General features: G+C 41.6%; 1 protein-coding gene across 6 annotated transcripts in view; it reads right to left on the bottom strand.

The window, feature by feature from the left end:
* The window catches only part of UVRAG (UV radiation resistance associated), a 282079-nt gene that overhangs the window by 53686 nt on the left and 208074 nt on the right, over positions 1-20319 (bottom strand). For all 6 annotated transcript variants that reach the window (XM_021062526.1, XM_021062529.1, XM_021062531.1 and 3 more), the window contains one exon: positions 15927-16005. In XM_021062526.1, coding sequence (XP_020918185.1) covers positions 15927-16005 — 79 coding nt within the window. The remainder of the gene's footprint in view (positions 1-15926; positions 16006-20319) is intronic.

Here is a 20319-nt window from a genome sequence, read left to right as displayed (position 1 = left end):
CAGCAGGGACTGTAACCGGCTGACGGCTCCAGCCACTGCACCTGTGCGTCCTCACTGCATTGGGCCAAACTTCCTGCAGGCTGCCCCCAGTGACCGTGCACAGCCAGGGTGCCAATGGCAGGCCCACTCTGGCGAGATGGGGGACTCCTCCAAGGGGCAACCCTGGCTTGAGGATTTCCCCATCCATCTGGAAGAACCTTCCTTAGAACCGAGCTGCAGTCCAAGAGCCTTCCTTATTAGCTTGCCTCCCTTCCTTTTCTCCTTTAAGTATCCTACCTGCATTGCAGTCTGAGGGCTCCTCCCACCTTCTTTCACTCCCTTTCAGTAAATCATGTGGACATCGAATCCCCTCCTGAAGTCTGCTTCTTGTTAAATCCAAACGAATGCAGCTCCGGTAAATGTGGGCACTGGTACTGACCGTGTGATTATTTGGAGGGAAGAGAAGGTTAGTCTAGAATTAAATACAGTGAGTCCAAGACGCTGCGTTTTACTCACGGTAGAGGAAGTGCGATGCAAGGAGCAATGAAAAAGGCTGCCACTGCCTCACTTTCTCTTCCTGCGCCCGGGAGAACACACTAAGAGGGACGACCAAGGGTGGAAGATGACGTCGGTGGTGAGACTAACAGAATCGCCTGTGCCAGCGGATGCGACAAATTGCTACTTCTTGGTGTTATTTACTTCATATTACCGGTCTTGGAAACGCAGTAAGTTTTGAAAACCCCCAAACAAAACAAAAGGATGCTCTGCTGTTGCCATAGGCCCTGAAGGCAGTGGTTTATGGATTCCGCAAATGGAAAGTCACATTGGCAGCTGTGCCAACTGTCTCAAACGCACATGCTAATGAGTGGAAATAAAGGGATATTTACTGAATATCTATTTAGGTTAAGGCAGTGTGCTAGGTGCTAGGTGAAATACACATGTGGACTATTTTTCATCCCAGGCATTTTCTTTCACGGCCTCTCACTCACCAGAGCCTCGTACAGTACATTCAGTGAATACTTCTGGCTGCATATTCAAAAGCACACAACATTCTGCATGTATTCTGAGTTTCGAATTCAAGTTAGACAACCAAGATAATTTACATAGATAAAGTATAAGGAAACCAGGGTAATACATTTTGTTTAGAAGAGAGATTATGGAAAAAGGAGCTATTAACCAACTTTGCAAATAAATGGTATTACGTATATTTTAATGGCTATGTCTTAGAGAGCGAGAGAGAATAAAAATGACAACATAATAACGAATGCCTTTGCTTTTCACATCTTCCACGTCTTACTAGAGTTAAAAAAAAGACCATAGACCATTGCTAAAAGCTTCGTATTCCCTGGTACTCTTAAATGCGGGTATTAATAACTCCTTTATAGAAATAAATAGAAAAGCACTGACGGAAGATGTAAAGTGCATTAGTGTTCGTGTTATCTCCCCCAGTACGAATTTAATGGGTATCTTAATAAGGAGATATAAACTAATGTCACTGACGAGGAAATTTATACACACACGTCCTTAGTGGCCTCCGGGGGGCTTGACGGTGATGTCTGGCTGGAATGACTATAAAGCAGATGACGAATTAGTGTGGGGGCAAAGAGACACATAAATGCGTCTCAGAGATGAAACAATTATATTCTACAGTAGAAGTTAAAGGTCAGCTCAAAAGACAGCACAGTTGGTCCTAAAGCCGACTCACCAGTGCGGCGAAGCCCGCCGCTCCAGAACGTGCTGCGGCGAAGCTGTTTTGATAGCTGGGCCACAGGTTTCCTTAGCTATGATGATCTGAAAGTAACATTTATGCGTTTTAAGTCTCTTTGAATCACTTCAATACCATGAAGTGATGTTTATCACCGTTTAAGACACTGGCACATTCCGCTCGGATGATCTCATTCTCAGGGGACCTCTGCATCACGAAGCCTTAATTAATAAACGAAGGCGAAGGTTCAGACGCCTTTCAGAGGAATCCTAAATGACATTACAAACTAAGTCTAAAAAAAAAATTTTTTTTTTTTTTTTTTTTAGTTAAGACAGACAAAGTAATTTCCTTTCTGTGGTTAGTTTAGCGGTCATAGTGCAGCCAATGTAGATAAAGTGACCACCACAACTGGTATCTCAAAAACGGAGACACTTGTTTCTCTCGCTTTCTCTTCTAATTAGATTAATGTTAACGCCCAGGGCAGGGCCTTAAGCTGCAGGTGGTAAATGCCCAAACATCCACAAACATTCACGACTAGGCATTTGGGAAATCTTAACAGTATCGATACAAAACTCAGCTTATTCATTTATTCAGAGCTTATTTTTATGTTACATATCTTTAAAAACGTCTTTTATTTTTTTATTTTTTATTAAAATACAGTTGATTTACAACGTTGTGCCAATTTCAGTTGTATGGCAAAGGGACTCAATCATACATACATATGTATAAATATTTCTTCTTTTTTTAAGATTATTGTCTATCACGGTCTGTCCCAGGAAACTGGATATAGTTCCCTGCGCTGTACAGTAGGACCTTATCTTAAAATGATCACAAAAGTTGTTTCCAATTTATCTTTCCATAGCATGAAGGAGAAAAAGTACCAAAAATAGTCCATGCAGATGTTTTTCAGCGATTTATTTAAAATTCCTCCTCTACCATGGAGTTATTTAATTATCCTAAGCTTCAGTTTCCTCACTTGTAAAGTGAGAAAGACAATAAACACCTGAAAGGGTTATTATGAAAATCAGAGATAAGGAATAAAAAATGCATTGCAGATAGGTAATCAGTAAAAGCAGACATTTTAATTTGTTTAGCTAAGACAAATGCACATCCAGGGGTTCTACCTCAAAATTCTTTTCCTTATGGTGTATGACAAGGGCCTATCAAGTCCTTTCCTCTGGCAAACACATCTCAAAGACTACGAGAATTCAATGAATTAGTGTCACACACGCTTTTTTATTGTTGCTATGCTAGAATTTTTTTAATGTCAAGATACAACACACAAACAGCAAAGCACATGCATGCAGGGTTTAAAGGATCATTATAGAGCAAACGCCTGCAAAACCACCACTCAGTCAAGAAACAAAAGGCTGGTGCCTCAAAGCTCCCTGTTGAGCCCCTTGCTCATGAGAACCCCCTTGTCTCTCCCAGAGCCTGTCACGATCTGTGCTTTTTGTATAGTTTTCATTCCTAGCATATAGTTTAATTTGCCTATTTTTGAAGCATACACAAATAGAGGAACACTTTGGAGATTCTCTTTTGCTTTGCTTCTTTGACCCAACATTAGGTTTGTGAAATGCAGCCTTATCGCTGCACAGAGCTGTGGTTTCATGGCCACACAGGACCCCATTACACAAATACACCATGATTAGCGAGAAACACAGTGCTGGCAGATTTTCAAGTTGTTTCCAGTTTTCGGCTATTACAAATAATGCTGCCATAAACATTCTCATGCGCATATCTGCACCATCAGTGGAGAATGCCAACGCGTTTTCTAAAATGACTTATCAATTTACACTGCATCACCTGTAGTTAACCATTTTTTTAAATAATGTATGTGCTTAAAACAATATTGGGAGGAATCATGGAACACTCACTATTCCTAGAAGAAAGGAAGGGGTTATTAAAGCTCAACCTATTCTCTAGAGGAGCAGACAGAGGCCCAATAGAAAGAAACCACCTGTCCAAGGTACGAGAAGTTAAAGGAGAGAGAAGCGAACACCAAAATTTCTAACTGCTGGTGTTGTGTTCTTCCCATTAAACAATTTCGTCCACCTTTCGGGAGTCTGTGGATGACAAATTTTCATTCCTTCCATTGTATCTACCCGAGTTATTTAAATGCGAAATGCCAGTCTGAGTTTACAACACAGACATCTTTTAAGCTAACAGCCTGCCCAGGGATCTACAAATCTACTGCTCTACATACAGGACAACGATTTGGGTCTGTCCACACAGAGCTGCTGGTCTGTTTGAGAGGATAACTGTCTTTTCTCTCTCTCTTTTTTTAAAAGATAAATTAGCCCAACAGCATTAAAAGTTCAAAAATCTAGAATCTCAAATCAACGGTGCTAGCCTTCTCTAAAAGCTAGAGATTCTGGATTGTGAATCAGAAGACCTAGGTTCAAGGTTTGGCTCTACTACTTAACAGATCTGTGTGACTGCGAGGTGGTACTTCCTGCCTTCTTCAAAGCTTAGTCTCCCTAGCAGCAAAAGAGGACAGCGATACTGTTATACTTCCTAGGGTTGCGGGAGATGATAAGGCAAAGTGCCCGGGACCTGAACAATGTTAAACTGTAAACGTTACTATTATCTGTACAGCCACTATGCTAAGTTGTAGAGAAGAGTTACAAGTTTAATGCTCAAAGCCCGATCTACCATGTTTTAATCCAGGCAGGTGAGTCAAAGCCTAACTCAGTTTCTCTTTTCATAAGAATGAATAGAGTTTGAGATTTGTATTTTTCGTACTAGCACCTTAAATATATAGCACCATATTTTAAAAATACAGTTTCAAAATCTAAACTTCTAAAATGGCTTCACTCTTTTCCATTATGAGGTAAAAACACCACCTCTAATGTTTATCAATAGCCAAAGGAAAGAATACTGCTAAATTGTGGGAGAGCCCTCTAGGGAAGCAATAATTTTACCTGATTAAAAATGTCATGTCTCAAAAAAGGGTAACATGTCATAGCCTAGTAATGCAGATGAGAAGAGAGTCAAAAGGCAACTTTATTGCCCAGAAATGCAGTTAGTCATGTCAGCAGGAGGGCTGGGGAGAGACAGAGATCGATGGATCAATGCCAGAGTGTGTGTCCTTCGGAGCTTTGCGCACAGTAGGACTCCACCTGGGGGTCTTTATATTCCTTTCTCCGCTTCCCTCCCCTCTTCTTCTTCTTCTTTTTTTTTTTGGCTTTTTAGGGTGGCACCTGCAGCATATGGAAGCTCCTAGGCTAGGTGTCAAATCGGAGCTGCAGCTGCTGGCCCACACCACAGCCACAGCAACGCTGGATCCTTAACCCACTGAGTGAGGCCAAGGATCGAACCCACATCCTCATGGATACCAGTCGGGTTTGCAACCCGTCAAGCCACAATAGGAACTCCCTAAAATTCTTTTCTGTCTGATAAAAAGAAGCCAGCAAGTATGTTCCCCTGAACTTAAGAGTCAGATGATTAGCGTCTGAATGTCTCTGCTCGCTGTTCAGAGGCTCAGTTTATCTAAATGTAAAATAATATCAATACTTTTAGGGCTTTTGCAAAGGATGAAAGAGGTAATATATGTGAAAGATCTCTGTGCCCTAAAGTAAGCTATACAAATGCAAGTTAAAACTTTCATTTTTCATTTGGAAAGATATTTTGGGCATTGGATTTCTGGTCTCTTTTCTTTTGTCCTTTTGGCACCATACCCGCGGCATATGGAAGTTGCCAGGCTAGGGGTCGACTTGGAGCTGCAGCTGCCAGCCCACACCACAGCCACAGCGACGCAGGATCCGAGCCAAGTCTGCAACCTACACCACCGCTCACTGTGATGCTGGATCCTTAACCCACTGAGCAAGGCTGGGATGCAGAACACATTCGTTTCCACCGAGCCACGATGGGATCTCCCTAGTTTCAGCTTAGAGTGAAAGTGTCCAACTGAGGTAAAAGTAAATTACTTTATCTTGTTAATTCGTCGCTCTCAGCATTTGCAAGTACGATGATCACAGTCAACGTATCATTTCAGATTCCAGTAAACCGGATAAGCGCTGATATGAGTCTTTAAAAACCAATATAAGAACACTTAACCAACCACTTGCAACTACAAAAAGGTATGTTATCCCTTTAAATATAGAATGAAACTTTTAGAAAACAACCATATATATATTCTTTTTCTACCTCAGTTAAAGCCTCCATTTAAATAGACATAAATCAAGACGCATTTAAATACACACATATTTAAGTAGCAATAAGAAATAAATTTATAAATTTATTAAATTCATCAATTAAAACGCTATAAAATTTAGAAATACGTTTATAAAAAAGTTACAAATAAAGAAGAAATAAGTAGAAATAACTAGCAGTCTTAAAGAGAAAAAAGCAAAATCTTCCGGTTAACTCATTTACACTCATTCTTTCAATAAACACTCACTGGACATCTGCAACATGCCCGGGAGCTCACACGGACCAGCTTTAGTTCCAAGTATAACAGCTGGTAACAGCATGGGATCAACCAAAAAACGTCTCTTCCAAATCCCTACTGTTAAGGTGACCGGTTCTGGCCAGGCTGCCCTTGATACACCTTCCAGAGCCCTTCCTCAGCCCCTCTGCTCCGCCTCCTCTCACCAGCCAGGTGCTTCCTTCCTAGATTTTCAGTTCAGGTGCCGTAACTTTCTAGGGAAGCACTCCTCTCCCCATCAGCCTACCAGGAATAGCAGCAGCATGAAGCACAGAAGCTGGCAGCTACTATTTATTGAGGACCCATTCTGGAGACAAGACCTGTGCTACAATCTGAGCATTCGCTGCTTCTTATTCCCACTACAACCCTATGCTAAGTGTTCAGTCATTAGGGAGAGAAGGGAACGGGGGTGCTGTGAATTTCAGCACATGGCCAAGTTCATCCTCTCCGTGGGCAGCACACCCACATCTGAGGGACCCTCCCTGCGCAGGGCCAGACCCATTCTCCGACCAGAACTTCTCCTTGGACAGGGATCACTGCCAGCCTCGTGCTGCTGGTTAGTTGACGACTTACACAGTGCGCATCCTTCCCAGCCCCGCATATAAACACCTTGGCCTTGAACAGCACACTCAGATATTTGTGGGTTGAGATTACACACGTCCACCCACATACATATGACCATGCGACTGTTCTACTCTTAACAAGGGAAAAAAAACAACCCACTAAGGAATACTTATGAGTAGCGTTAATTATCATCTTTCTAGATTGAGGATTTGCCTGAAACTCTGCTTTGTCCATAGCAAAATGTTAGAGTTACCATACGGCTCAGCAACCTCACTCACAGGTATGCACCTAAGAGGGATGAAAACGTGGCACCACGAGACACTTGTCCGTGAATGTTTGAAGTGGCATTATTCATGGTAGCCCCCAAGTGTAAGTAACCCAAATGTTATCAACTGATGAATGGACAAATAAAATGTGGTATATCCATATACATCTCCAAATGGCCACAGCCACTTGCAAATAAGAAGGAATGACTAAAGCATGCTACAGCATGGATGAACCATAAATCTATGCTGAGGGGAATAAGCCAGTCACAGAGACCACATATTTCATTGCATTCCTTGCAAGGTCTAGAACAGCACATCTATAGAAACGCAAGCAGTGGCTGCCTACGGATGGAGGTCTTAAGGGAACAGGGAGTGACTGCTAATGGGTACAAGGTTTATCTGGTGGCAATGAAAATATTCTAAAACTGTGGCGAGAGTTGCAGAACTGGTTGACTATGTTACGAACACTGGACTGTACATTTTAAGTGGGTGAATTATATGGTTTGTGAATTGTATCTTAGTAAATTGTTTGTTGTTGTTTTAAGGGATGGGACATTTAAAAGAGTTTCTACTATATTATTGGCAAATTTGTAGGCAACAAGGAGGGAAAAAAAGGCATTTTGACGATGAAAACATCCTTGGAATTTGTATTCTTGATTCCAAGCAGAATTAAGAAAATAAAAATGCATTTTCTCCTCATGTGTCATATGCATTGAACTTGTATGTTGAAGAAAAAGACATGAATTTAAGCTGCTGGGTGTAAGCTGGCATCGATCCCTTCTAAATAGCTGTGCACTGTGGGCCCCATAAGTTTTATAGAAAGACCATGTCCCTGGCAGAAGAGAAGTTTCCAACAGCTTTTGGAAGGACAGGCTACTTTTACTTTCTATGAAGTCTTAAAGTAACTTGAGGAAAAAGAGAGGTAACAGAGTAAAAAGACAAGAGCGCATGAGGTCTCCAGGATCTAATACTCATTCTTCTACTTAATTCCTGATCTCAGGGGTCTCGTCTGTAAAAGGCAGGTTATTGTCTGTGCCTTAACCATCTCACAGGATTGCAATAAGACCCCTGGCAAAAAGAAAAGAGAAGAAATGAAGTGAGTGGGATATAGCTGGATCTGCCTTCAGATGTGGTCTTGAATGCTCCCGGCCATGTCACAGCTTTGTCATCCTTCGGAAGTTAGTACAGCAGCAACTCAATCTCTTACCTAAAGACAGACCTGGTCAACAGACTGCACAGAGTACGAAATGAGATACAGGAAGGCTCAAGGACACCAAAAGCCATTCAGTTCCATACAAATGTAAATCATCAGTATCTGTAAACTATCCCCTCAAAGCATTACTCTTTAAGTCCCCCAACGCTTAAGAAAGGGGAGAAGGGGTCTGGCTCAAGAAAACCCAAAAGCAATAGTGAAGAATCCCCTGACAGTGGCTCGCCTAAGGCCTAGCGTTGTACGGTTTTACCAGAATTCAAATTTGCAGGCCTTTTACACAATGCGGACACATGTGCCCTGGTTTAGCACACAATGAGCAACTGAGGGGTTTCATAGGAAATCTGGATGGCTACATTCTCCAGGACAGAGGTTCCTGAATCTTTTTGGTCTCAAGATACCTTTATACTCTTATTAAAGTTGAGGGCCCCAAAAAGCTTCTGTTTATGTAGGTCATATACAAACATTTCCGATATTAGAGGTTGTAATTGAAAAAGCTTTTAAATATTTATTCACTTTAAAATAATTATAGAAATCTGTTACTTTTTTTTATGAAAGTATAGTTGATTTACAGTGTTGTGCCAATTTCTGCTGTAGAGCAAATTGTGACTCAGTTATACATACATATATATATTCTTTTTTTAAAATATTGTTTTCCATCATGGTTTATCCAGGAGACTGGATATAGCTGCCTGTGCTCCACAGTAGGACCTTGCTGTGTATCCATTCTAAATGTAACAGTTGGCATCTACTAACCCTAAACTCCCAGGCCATCCCACTCCCCATATAAATAGTACTTTAATGAAAAACAAGCATATTAAAAAAAAAAAAAACTAGTAAGATGAGCAACATTGTTTTGTATTTTTCAAGTCTCTTTTGCAATGTCTGCTTTAACAGAAGACAGCTGGATTCTTACATTTTCTTCTGTATTCATTTTGTTACCATATGTTGTTTCATAAGAAAATCCAGCCTCTTCGAGATACGTAATTGGTAAAGAAAGGAATATTTGAATAGCTTTTCCCAGATAAGTGTAGATATTCTTCTCTGATACTACCTCCAAACTCAATAAGCAGTAGATTCTTAAGCTATTAAAGGTTAGTAGCAATGCAGAATCTGAAACCATATCAACATACTTTTTACATCCGCTACATTAAAAGCCATTGGATTTTTTGCACTTTGAAGAGATCTTTGCCTGAACCTGACTTCATAGCAACACACGCTGGTAATCTGGAAAATACTGGCTCACTGAGCTGCACAGACTTTAAATGCTAATACATTCACTAAAAAATATTTTAAAATCGCATCTGTTAAATGTCACTACCAACCTCATCAAAAACATCTTTAAGGAATGGGAAGTTGTCAATATCATGGTGGCAAAGGCAAGTTTTCCAAAACATTGTTTTCATTCAAAATCTTGAATTTCATGATCAGCTGATTTCCTTTATAAAAGAGGCTCATTTCATTTATTTTTGAAAAAAATGTCTGCCAAACACACAAGTCTGTATACTTGGCTTTCGTGTTAGTCAATCTTTCAAGATGGTGCTCCATGACCAAAAAAAATGGCTAATTTAGTGAGCAATTCAATTGCATAAGTGCTTTTCCTTGAAACAACCATTAGAGTTTGGTCTGCAGCAGAAGTGCTTAATGCATATTTCCCTTTCTATCACACAGACTTAAAAAAAATGTACGGAAGGGTCAATACTTAATACAATTAATATTTTTTACTGCTTCGAGGACATTCTTAAGTGAAACTTGCTTTTGTCTTTTTGGTTTTTTTGAAACTATGAGTTTGTTGAAATTGCCCCTTTTCCGACCAACAAACTCACTTATGCTCTGTATCCAATTTCCTTTCCCCTTCTCCAAGACCTTACTCCTTCAAGTAGCCCTTCAGTAGCCCTTCCTTCTCTCATATTAGCAATCCCTCTCATTTGCTCACTCATCAGCATATAAACATGCCCAATCCAAACGTCTGCCAGTGGACATTTGGGTTGTTTCCATGTCTTGACTATTGTGAATAAATAGAGCTGTAATGAACATGCGGGTGCGTGTGTCTTTTTTAAGGAACGTTTTGTCTGGATATAGTTCTATGCATAGTTTTCTAAGGTACCTCCATACTGTTGTCCACAGTGGTTGTACCAATTTACATTCCCACCAACAGTGCAGGAGGGTTCCCTTTTCTCCACACTCCCTCCAGTATTTGCTATTTGCGGACTTATTAATGATGGCCATTCTGACTGGGATGAGTTTTGATTTGCATTTCTCTAATAATCAGTGATGCTGATTGGGAGCTTGGGGGTTAACAGATGCAAACTATTGCCTTTGGAATGGATAAGCAATGAGATCCTGCTGTGGAGCACTGGGAACTATGTCTAGTCACTTATGATGGAGCATGATAATGTGCGAAAAAAGAATGTATGCATGTATGTATAACTGGGTCCCCTTGATATACAGTAGAAAATTAACAGAACACTGTAAACCAGCTATAATGGAAAAAAATAAAAATCATTATACAAATTAAAGCAAAAACAAAAAAACAAAATATGCCCCATATCTCCTACCTTAAAAAATGAAACACAGCAAAATCGTTCCACATCCCCACAAAACAAATTAAAGAAAAAAAAAAAAAGAAAACCAACAAAAGCTTCCCTTAAACCTACGGTCTTTTCCAGTTATGAACCCATTTATCTATCTCACTTCACAAAATACACCTCGGGAGGGCTGTCTACACTCAGTGTCACTTCCTCACTTCCGACTCACTCTTCAACATACCCAGGGCTCTACTGATACTGCTCGGCAGTGACTTCCACGTCCCCGAGTCCCTTGGACACTTTGTCTGGCAGTAGGATTTGGCGCAGTCGAGCACTCCCTCCTTCCAGAACTGACGCTGCTTAGGTTCCAAATTATTCCTTCCTCCTGGTTTTCTCTCTACCCGCTGGCCGTCCCTCTCAGTCTTTGCTGGTTCTTCCCCCTCTATCCAACGTCTAAGTGGATTTTCTCAGGGCTAAATCCCACAGTATGTTTCTATCTGCACCTGTTTCTCTTTTCAGCTAGCTCTGCATGCCCTTCCTGGTTGATGTCGTCTGGTTCCATGGATTTAAACAATAGCTTTCTATTGATGACAACCAATTTTCTACCCTGAGAGCCAAACCCATGTGTCCTGTTGCTTACTTGATGATTCTACTTGAATTTCTAAAAGGCAACTCAAACTTAACATTTCCAAGGCAAGACTTTTGGTTCTCCCAACCCCCACCTCTTGGCCCCTTCCCCATCTCAATAAACAGCATTTCCATACATCCGGTTGCTCAGATACAAAACCCAGGAGTCATTCTTGATAACTCCCTTCCCCTCATCTCTCACATTCAATCCATTAGTTCATCTCCCATTTTATACCCATGGCATATGGAAGGTCTGGGGCCAGGAACTGAATCGGAGCCACAGCTGTGGCAATGCCAGATCTTTTAACCCACTGCACTGGGCTGGGGACCGAACCCACACCTGCGGAGCAACCTGAGCCGCTGCACTTGGATTCTTAACCCACTGCACTACAGTGGGCCTCCTCCCGTGATATATTTTGTGACGTAACATTTTAGTGGCAGGTGTACAACGGAATGATTCAACGTATGCATATAGTGTGAAATGACCACCCAATAAGTCTCCTTAACATCCATCACTACCCATAGTTACAGAGTTTTCTTTTCTTGTTGTGAAAACTTAGGATACATTCTCTCGGCAACTTTCAAATTTACAATACGGTATTAACTAGAGTCGCCATGCTGTACATCACATCCCCAAGGCTTCTGTATTTTCTAACTGGAAGCCGGTACTTTCTGATCACTTCCACCCATTTCCACTACCCCCTACCTCCCACCTCTGACAACCACCCACATGTCTCTTTATCTATGAGTTTGGAATTTTTTTTTTAATGTAGATTCCGCATATGAGTGAGATCGCATGGTATTTAATTCACTTAGCATGATGCTTCAAGGTCCACCTACATGGCAAATGGCAGGATTTCCCTCTTTTTACGGCTGAATAATATTCTACTCTGTGTGTGTGTGTGTGTGTGTGTGTGTGTGTGTACACACTAGATTTTCTTTATCTATTCATACACCGATGGACACTCAGGTTATTTCCATGACTTGGCCATTTTAAATAATGCAATAGACATGGGGGGTGCAGACATCTTTTCAAGTTACCTTTGGACAAATACCCCAAAGTGGAAATGCTGGAGCAAATGCTGCCCCTGTCACTGCGCAGGATGACGAGGCGGGTACATCAAGAGTTATGAAGCTCTCCACAAATGTAAGGTAAACGTATTACAGTTTTTTTTTTTTTTTTTTTTTTGGTCTTTTTTGCCATTTCTTGGGCCGCTGCCGCGGCATATGAAGGTTCCCAGGCTAGGGGTCGAATCGGAGCTGTAGCCACCGGCCTACGCCAGAGCCACAGCAATGAGGGATCCAAGCCGTGTCTGCCACCTACACCACAGCTCACGGCAACGCTGGATCGTTAACCCACTGAGCAAGGGCAGGGATGGAACCCGCAACCTCATGGTTCCTAGTCGGATTCGTTAACCACTGTGCCACGACGGGAACTCCGTATTACAGTTTTTGACTTACTACTTTTTACACTCTGGGAACTAAAAGCAAACCAGTGTGCTGTACACAAATACTAGCATAATGTCCTTAAAAGCTCATGGACAATCATGGCAGGAGCTGGTTTTTTTTAAATCAACGTTAATTACACAGTACCTGAATCTTGCCGGGCCCATCCCTGTGGTGTTACAGGCTGCCCAACAGGGAAACTATTTCCCACCAAAGGGGCTGGCTCTGGAAACATAGTAGGAAAGGGTGCTATGAACAAGGCACTTTGCCTCATTCACCTTCAGCAGCCAACCCCGCACACACACCCCCTCAGACAGCAGTGACAGGAAGAGGGCAAGCAGGCCTTACCAGCCCTCTCGGCTCTTCAAACAACACTTGAGGAGTTCTCCTTGAAGGCCTGTCTTTCTGAGCTTGTGCTCTCAAAACTCGGGCTGGACTGATCCCAAAAACTGAAGTAACAAATATGACCAAATTCTGTCATTTCCTCTACCAAAAAAGCAATTTTACTACCACTTCTGGTTGTGATGAAAGGTCCCATTGACTATTCAAACCCTCAACCAAGTTATGGACGCGGTATTAAGTGACTTCACCCCCTTTTCTCTGGCACTTTAACACATGCCAATGCTTCCAGCCACCTCCACTAACGTGGCTTATAAATTACTGAGGTGGGGCCATTTTAACAGCATGATTTGTTCACATCTCTTGAGATGCCGTATAAATGAGGCTGGCTGAGAAGACAAACTCCTCTTTGACAAGATGTATTGGTACGTGTGTGTGTGTGTGTGTGTGTGTGTGTGTACACACGGGTTGGAAATATCTTATTAATATAATACCTGGTTAGGAGCCATGAGGATTTAGGGTTCTTTGATTTGTCATACGTTGAAATGGAGTGGCAGCAAGGCTGAAGACCAAATGAAACATTTCCCAAGAAACAGCAGAGAGATGGAACAGACTTGAAGCGAAAAAAAGGGGAAGGTCACAAATTTGCTACAAATTTCTTTATAAACGCCCCAAGGCAGCTTCCTGAATGAACTGTGAAACCTAAGAACGTCTGCTAATGAGAAGTTTACTGTCGTCTCCTGTTAAAACTGCCGTGACAGCGAGGAAAAAGCACCAGAGGGCAGGGACCTGCTCCTGTGGCGTGACAGGGGTTGACTCCTTGATCTTAAACACACACGCAAATGCCACCTCTGCGTTTCGAAGAGCGTGTAATGTCGCGGGGCACACAACGTTACTAGAGGGAAGCCGTGTTTTAAAGAGATGAATAAAACGAGTTCAGCGTATTTGTGGCCTTGGTTCAGTCGAGAATAAGATCAGAGGCCGCTTGGGAAGTGCTCCAGAGTGAGGACCAAACAGGTGCGAGAGCCAAGCCTAACGTGGAGGGTGGGCTCCCCCCCATTTTCCACGGCACGTTGGCACCTTCCTCCTGGCCTTGTTCTCAGAGCAAAGCTGGGCTGTTCTTAGCCCCTCTTTATCATACCTTGCCATTCCTGTTGGGCCCTGAGAAGAAAGAGCTGAGTGAGTGAGTGTGTGTGTGTGTGTGTGTGTGTGTGTACATGTGTGTGTCTGAAGCTGAGATTTATGAGGAACTCCGGGCATTTCAGCCCTCGCCTTAAATAGGTGTAGGTTTCACATGGAAACTTCCAACAGACTTCTGACCTTAGGCCCCATGTGCATAAGGCAAGAAACAGCCAACAGAGCGAAGGTAGAAGAAGCTCTGAGCTCAGATCAGAACTCGGTTCAGCGTCCTGACATCCTGCCTCCCACACTTGGAGGCCAGTGTCCACGTGCTCTCTCCCACCCTGGCTGACTTCATCTCATCTACTTAGACCTCTTCGCCCTTGATGGACCCTTAGTCTGGCCACTTCTTGACCACTTCCAAGCACTGCCTTTTCTACGGTATGATGACTTATCAGTAGGGTGAGCCAGGCACCCTGGAAATTTAGGTCCTGTTTCTTAGACTGAGACACTTTCTGGTGGGAGGGAAAGCATCAGATGTGGCAAGAATGGCACATGGAAAGATGAGTCTTGGGCCAGAGGCAGTGAGCAGGGCCGCTTGCCTGGAATGAAGAACACAGGCTGGACGGCAGTGACAATCAAAGCAGAGGGAGTGAGAGGTTACAAGCAAATGATTAATCGAGGATTGCAAACTAGAAATCTGATCCGGTATCAGAAAAGAGTTAAGAGTCCTAATAAAAACCAAATTAAAAAAAAAATCGAACCGCGGTTAGATGAGGAGAAGAATGGCAAAGATGACACCACGTGGAGGAATGATCCCAGATCTGTCCGAAATGAAAAAGGGAATTGTTCAGTGAGTCTTTACAATTATGTGGATAAAAGGCAACTCAGGCTCATAAAAAAAGCATCACAGACCTTACTGCTTCTATAAAAAGGACAGGTCTGAGGACACAGACGATAACGTCCTTCAGTAAGAGCCAGACAGCAGCTTTTATCCACGTGATACTCCAGCTGGAAAGATGTTACGCAGAAACAAAGCCCTGAAGCGGGCTTCCCTTTCCAACTAGAAAATTTACGGAATGTCTACCTCTTGAAGTAGAGCCAAGTGTGCTAAGGAAATGCTGCATATTTCTTTCAAGAAAATGCAAACCCAAGCATCTGGTCGTCTGTCTATGGCACGTGGAAGGACATTAAGTGAGACACGAGCTGGTGCGATGTTGGGACAGTCTCAAGAATCTAAGATGGGTTGAAAGGACCACATGCCTGGCCTTTTCTTTGGGGACCCTGGGTAACAGGTGAGGAGGCCATCAAGGACTTGCCAATGTCACTAAGCTTTTACTCCATAAACAACTCCCGATGCAAAATGGGTCACGAGACGTGGTCCAAGAGAAGCAGGCTGTGTGAGAAGAAAGCTATTACCGGTCAACCCGCAGAGGCAAGAGGTCAACCCCCACATTCAACTAGAGTCTACGGGCAGGTAACACGTCAGTAAAGGGCTTCTGAGGATTTAGCAGGAGGATACTACTTTGCACCCACTGCTTCTCTGTGGTATTTATAACGGCACCGAAAAAGACGAGGGCCAAAAAAGAACGTTGCATCATCACTGTAACTGGTTAAATAAAAGAACCAACTGTAGTGCTTGCTCATAAAGAGGCTCAGCCATCCCAGGAGGCGGGCTGCACGTGGGAGGTGGGAGGGAAGTGGAGTTACTTACCTGCGCTATATTTTTGTTCAGAAGATAGACCCCGTAATCAAACTGCAACTTCTCCCCTCCTTTGGGGTATAATGGAAACCTAAAAAAGGTAAAATGGGATCAGAAGTTTTACACAACTTGAGTAAAACAACCTCCGAGTTGTTGAAGAAGACAGGAGTTCCTTGGATACAGCGTAAACATTTGAAGACTTGGACTAAATCACTCATGTAATCACTGCAGCCTATTATCTTAATATCTTTGTTAACATGGTCAAATCAGAACGATGGCTACTTTATTTCAAAGAGAAATCTGAATAGGTTGTGCAACAAAGGAGCAATAGATAAGAAAGTTGACCCACTAACCTCAAGGGGTTGAGGCCACTATGTCTCCTATTGTATACGTCATAAACTCACCAGCCTAAGATTAAGATCCTAAAATTTTTCCCTCTAATGCCTTGGGTCCGATATCTCAACTTCTACCAAATGGGAGAAAAGATTAAGAAAAAAAAAGACTTGAAAGCAATATAAATGGTCTCTGCTTTTCCTAAGGTGGCCAGTCAAATCAGTGACACCCATGAGCGAAAAGTCATCAAAAATGCCTCCACATTCGCAGGCGTAGCTATTTGGATGTTACTTCTCCAAGGCAATGTGCTTGCGCCATACAGTTCTATAAGACTTTCCATTTTAACCCGATGCACTGAAATAACGAAGGTATGAGATCTATAGTTTTTGTTTGTTTTGTTTTGTTTTTTGGTCTTTTTGCCTTTCCTAGGGCCACTCCCGCAGCACATGGAGGTTCCCAGGCCTATGCCAGAGCCACAGCAACACGGGATCCGAGCCGCGTCTACAACCTACACCACAGCTCATGGCAACGCTGGATCCTTAACCCACTGAGCAAGGCCAGGGATCGAACCCACAACCTCATGGTTCCTAGTCAGATTCGTTAACCACTGCGCCACGATGGGAACTCCTGAGATCTGTAGATCTTTATAAAGGTGATGAGTCGTTTTAGGGGGTAAATTTCCCTCACTATCTCTCCTTTCCTCCTGCAAATGAAGAAGCAAAGCTTAGCGTTTACCTATATTCTAGTCAGACCTTCCCCTGATTCTCAAGACCCAGCGTGCATTTTAACCTCTCCAACCTCTTTCTCTACAAACGGATCAATCACAACTTCGGGTCAAGAAGACAACATATGCGTTTCTTAGTTTTGCAACAGATGACCATTCTTAGAATAAAATAAGCGTACTGAAATAAATGGCAAGTGGCAATTGCTGGATATTCTTAATTTATTTCCGTTGCGTTTTAACTGCCTAAGGAAAAGACACATCCCATAAAGTTTAGAGGATACTGCTTTCTAGGGAAAATAAAAGAAACAGAATTTAAAGATTTATGTCAAATTCTCAGGTTGCTGATTACATAGCGCCCAAAAGGTAAATTTGTTGTGTTGTAAAATTATAGGCACTGGGGAGTGAGCCAGGTCATGAACTGCCTTTATTCTCTACAGTGGAACACTACCAAATGCTTGGTTTATCAAGAAGACAGAGCTTTGTATTTAACTGAGGTTATTAAAAAAATAAACTAGGATGTGGTTTGGCTCTAAGGGAGATACATAAAAATGATAGCACAGCAAATTCAGGATAGCAAAGTATAACGCACCAGGCTTTTATGGGCTGAGAATCCTTCAAATGCGTATGGACAGCTTGCAGAGAAACTACCTGATTGAAAGGATATAACAACACAGGGGCATTTCGCAGAAATCTACTGGTGACCTAAAGCTCTACACTGTATAGTTGTTATCCTATAAACTATGACATGAGAACAGCTGCACAGCTCTCCAAACCCACAAATATCTCCACTTCGCGGTTATAAATGCAAAACTTGTTTCAAAGGTTGGAAAAGTGAATTGAAATAAGCAATGTATACATGTATGTGTGACTGGGTCACCTCGCTGTACGGTAGGAAATTGGCAGAACATGGTAAACCAGCTATAATGGAAAAAATAAATATCATTATAAATGAAAAAAATGCTCAAACACACACACACACACACACACACACACACACACACAAGCCTTTAAATCCTAAAAAATGGATCTTACAACACTGACTTTATTACTTCAGTGGGACTCCTTTATAGAAAGAGCCCCAAGGTGTGTATGCACCATTAAAGCAAACCTAAAAAGCGAGGTGAGAGCCAAAGGTTCAAAAAGGGCAATTTTAAGACAGATCAAATATGAGAATGGAGTTCACATCTTACATTGCTTCCAAATGCTTACGGGGTCAGGTCACATTAAACAGCATAATAGCTTATAACTACTACATGTTCATCTTACTGTGCAAAAGTACAGGGATTTACAGATCTACTAAGCAATCTAGAAAAATGAAATCCATCCAAAAGGGCGAACCCTATTACCACCAGGACAGACGATACAATCAAGGGCATCTTAATTCAATTGGATTGTTATGATCATTACACAACTACAGACGTGACAAATTCATTTGAGTAATAAAAAAATACATATATATACAAAGAATCTCATTAGCAAACTGCAGAAGTTTTAGCTAAGAATGCAGTCATTCAAGTAGAAGCAGAAAAGCATCCTTAGTACCACAAACAGGATTCATGAAAGGGAGGACTACAGTAAATAACTGGAGAAAGAACTACACATTTCTTATTATTACGCTTTTACAGAAAACAACTAAAATGAGCAATATTAACTTTCAAATTTAATTATGTTTCCAAGGCGTTTGAAAAATTCACTGACTCTACGTGGTAAAAATCAATGAATTAGAAAGCAATAAACAGACGTGTGGAGAGGATTTGGAGCGCCGTAGTATATGGTAATTTCAGGCTGAATAAAGAATTATGACATGACTATCCAAAAGCTAATGTGATCCCAGGCTTGATTAAGAGAAACAGAGCAGAGAGCCAGGGAACATGCTGGAGCCAACTATTTTGTACTGGGTCAGACTATACTGAGAGAACTATGTTTAGTTCTGGAAGTTAATGTTTCTTTTTACAAGTATACAGCTAGGTAACTGGAACCTTTCTTACTGGTTATTTCTCATTGGTTGTATAATAATCTTATCTGTAATAATCTCACTACGTATAAAGCATGTCGTGAGGTAGAGTGGCCCAGTGCTTTTGTTATTTAACATAAACTAACTTGCCTTGATCACCTATTTAGTGGAAGAGACAGGACCTCAGCATTGGGTATTTCGTTATAAATTCAATATACTTTCTATTGCCTCTGCGTCCCTTACAGAACACTCTCGATGATGAGAACACTCGGATGATGAGAAGAATGAGCGTCATAGTTTTGTTTGTTTGTTTTTTGTCTTTTTGCCTTTTCTAGGGCGGCTCCCGTGGCATATGGAGCTTCCTAGGCTAGGGGTCTAATCAGAGCTGTAGTATAGTTCTGAGAGAAATGGTTGAAGGAACCAGACGTGTTTAGCCTGGAGGACAGAAGTCTCATGGACAACAGATGAAGGACTTTCAGAGAGAAAAAGGGCTGGTTTTGTCCAAATGGCTTCAAGCAGGAAAACCTGAAGTTCATGGTACAAAGTTTAAGTAAGCTCAAAATGGCTTAAAGACATAAACCTAAGACAAGACACTATCAAACTCCTAGGAGAGAACATAGGCAAAACATTCTCTGACCTCAAGCTTACAAATGTTTTCTCAGGTCAGTCTCCCAGGGCAACAGAAATAAAAGCAAAAATAAACCAATGGGACCTAATCAAACTGACAGGCTTTTGCACAGCAAAGGAAACCTTAAAAACAAAACAAAACAAAACAAAAACAAAAACAAAAACAAAAACAAAAAACCACCAAAAAAACAAACAAACAAAAAACCAAGAAGACAACTCACAGAATGGGAGAAAATAGTTTCAAATGATGTAACTGACAAGGGCTTAATCTCTAAAATATACAAACAACTTATACAACTCAACACAATGAAAAAATGGGCAAAAGATCTGAATAGACATTTTTCCAAAGAAGATATACAGATGGCCAATAGAACATAAAAAATGCTCAATATTGCTAATTATTAAAGAGATGCAAATCAAAACTATAATGAGGTACCACCTCACACTGGTCAGAATGGCCATCATTAACAAGTCAACAAATAATAAATGCTGGAGAGGGTGTGAAGAAAAGGGTACCCTCCTATACTGTTGGTGAGAATGTAAAGGTACAACCACTATGGAGAACAGTATGGAGGTACCTCATAAAATTAAAAACAGAACCACCATGTGACTCAGAAATCCCACTCTTGGGCATATATTTGGACAAAACTTTCCTTGAAAAAAATACATTCACCTGTACGTTCACTGCAGCACTATTTACAATACCCAAGACATGGAAACAACCTCAATGTCCATTGACAAATGAATGGTTTAAGAAGATGTGGTAT

Source organism: Sus scrofa, chromosome 9 (assembly GCF_000003025.6).
Source record: "Sus scrofa isolate TJ Tabasco breed Duroc chromosome 9, Sscrofa11.1, whole genome shotgun sequence".
In the NCBI taxonomy this organism is placed as follows: Eukaryota; Metazoa; Chordata; class Mammalia; order Artiodactyla; family Suidae; genus Sus; species Sus scrofa.
Note: the sequence above shows the minus strand (reverse complement) of the source record. Positions and strands in the feature narration are given on the sequence as shown.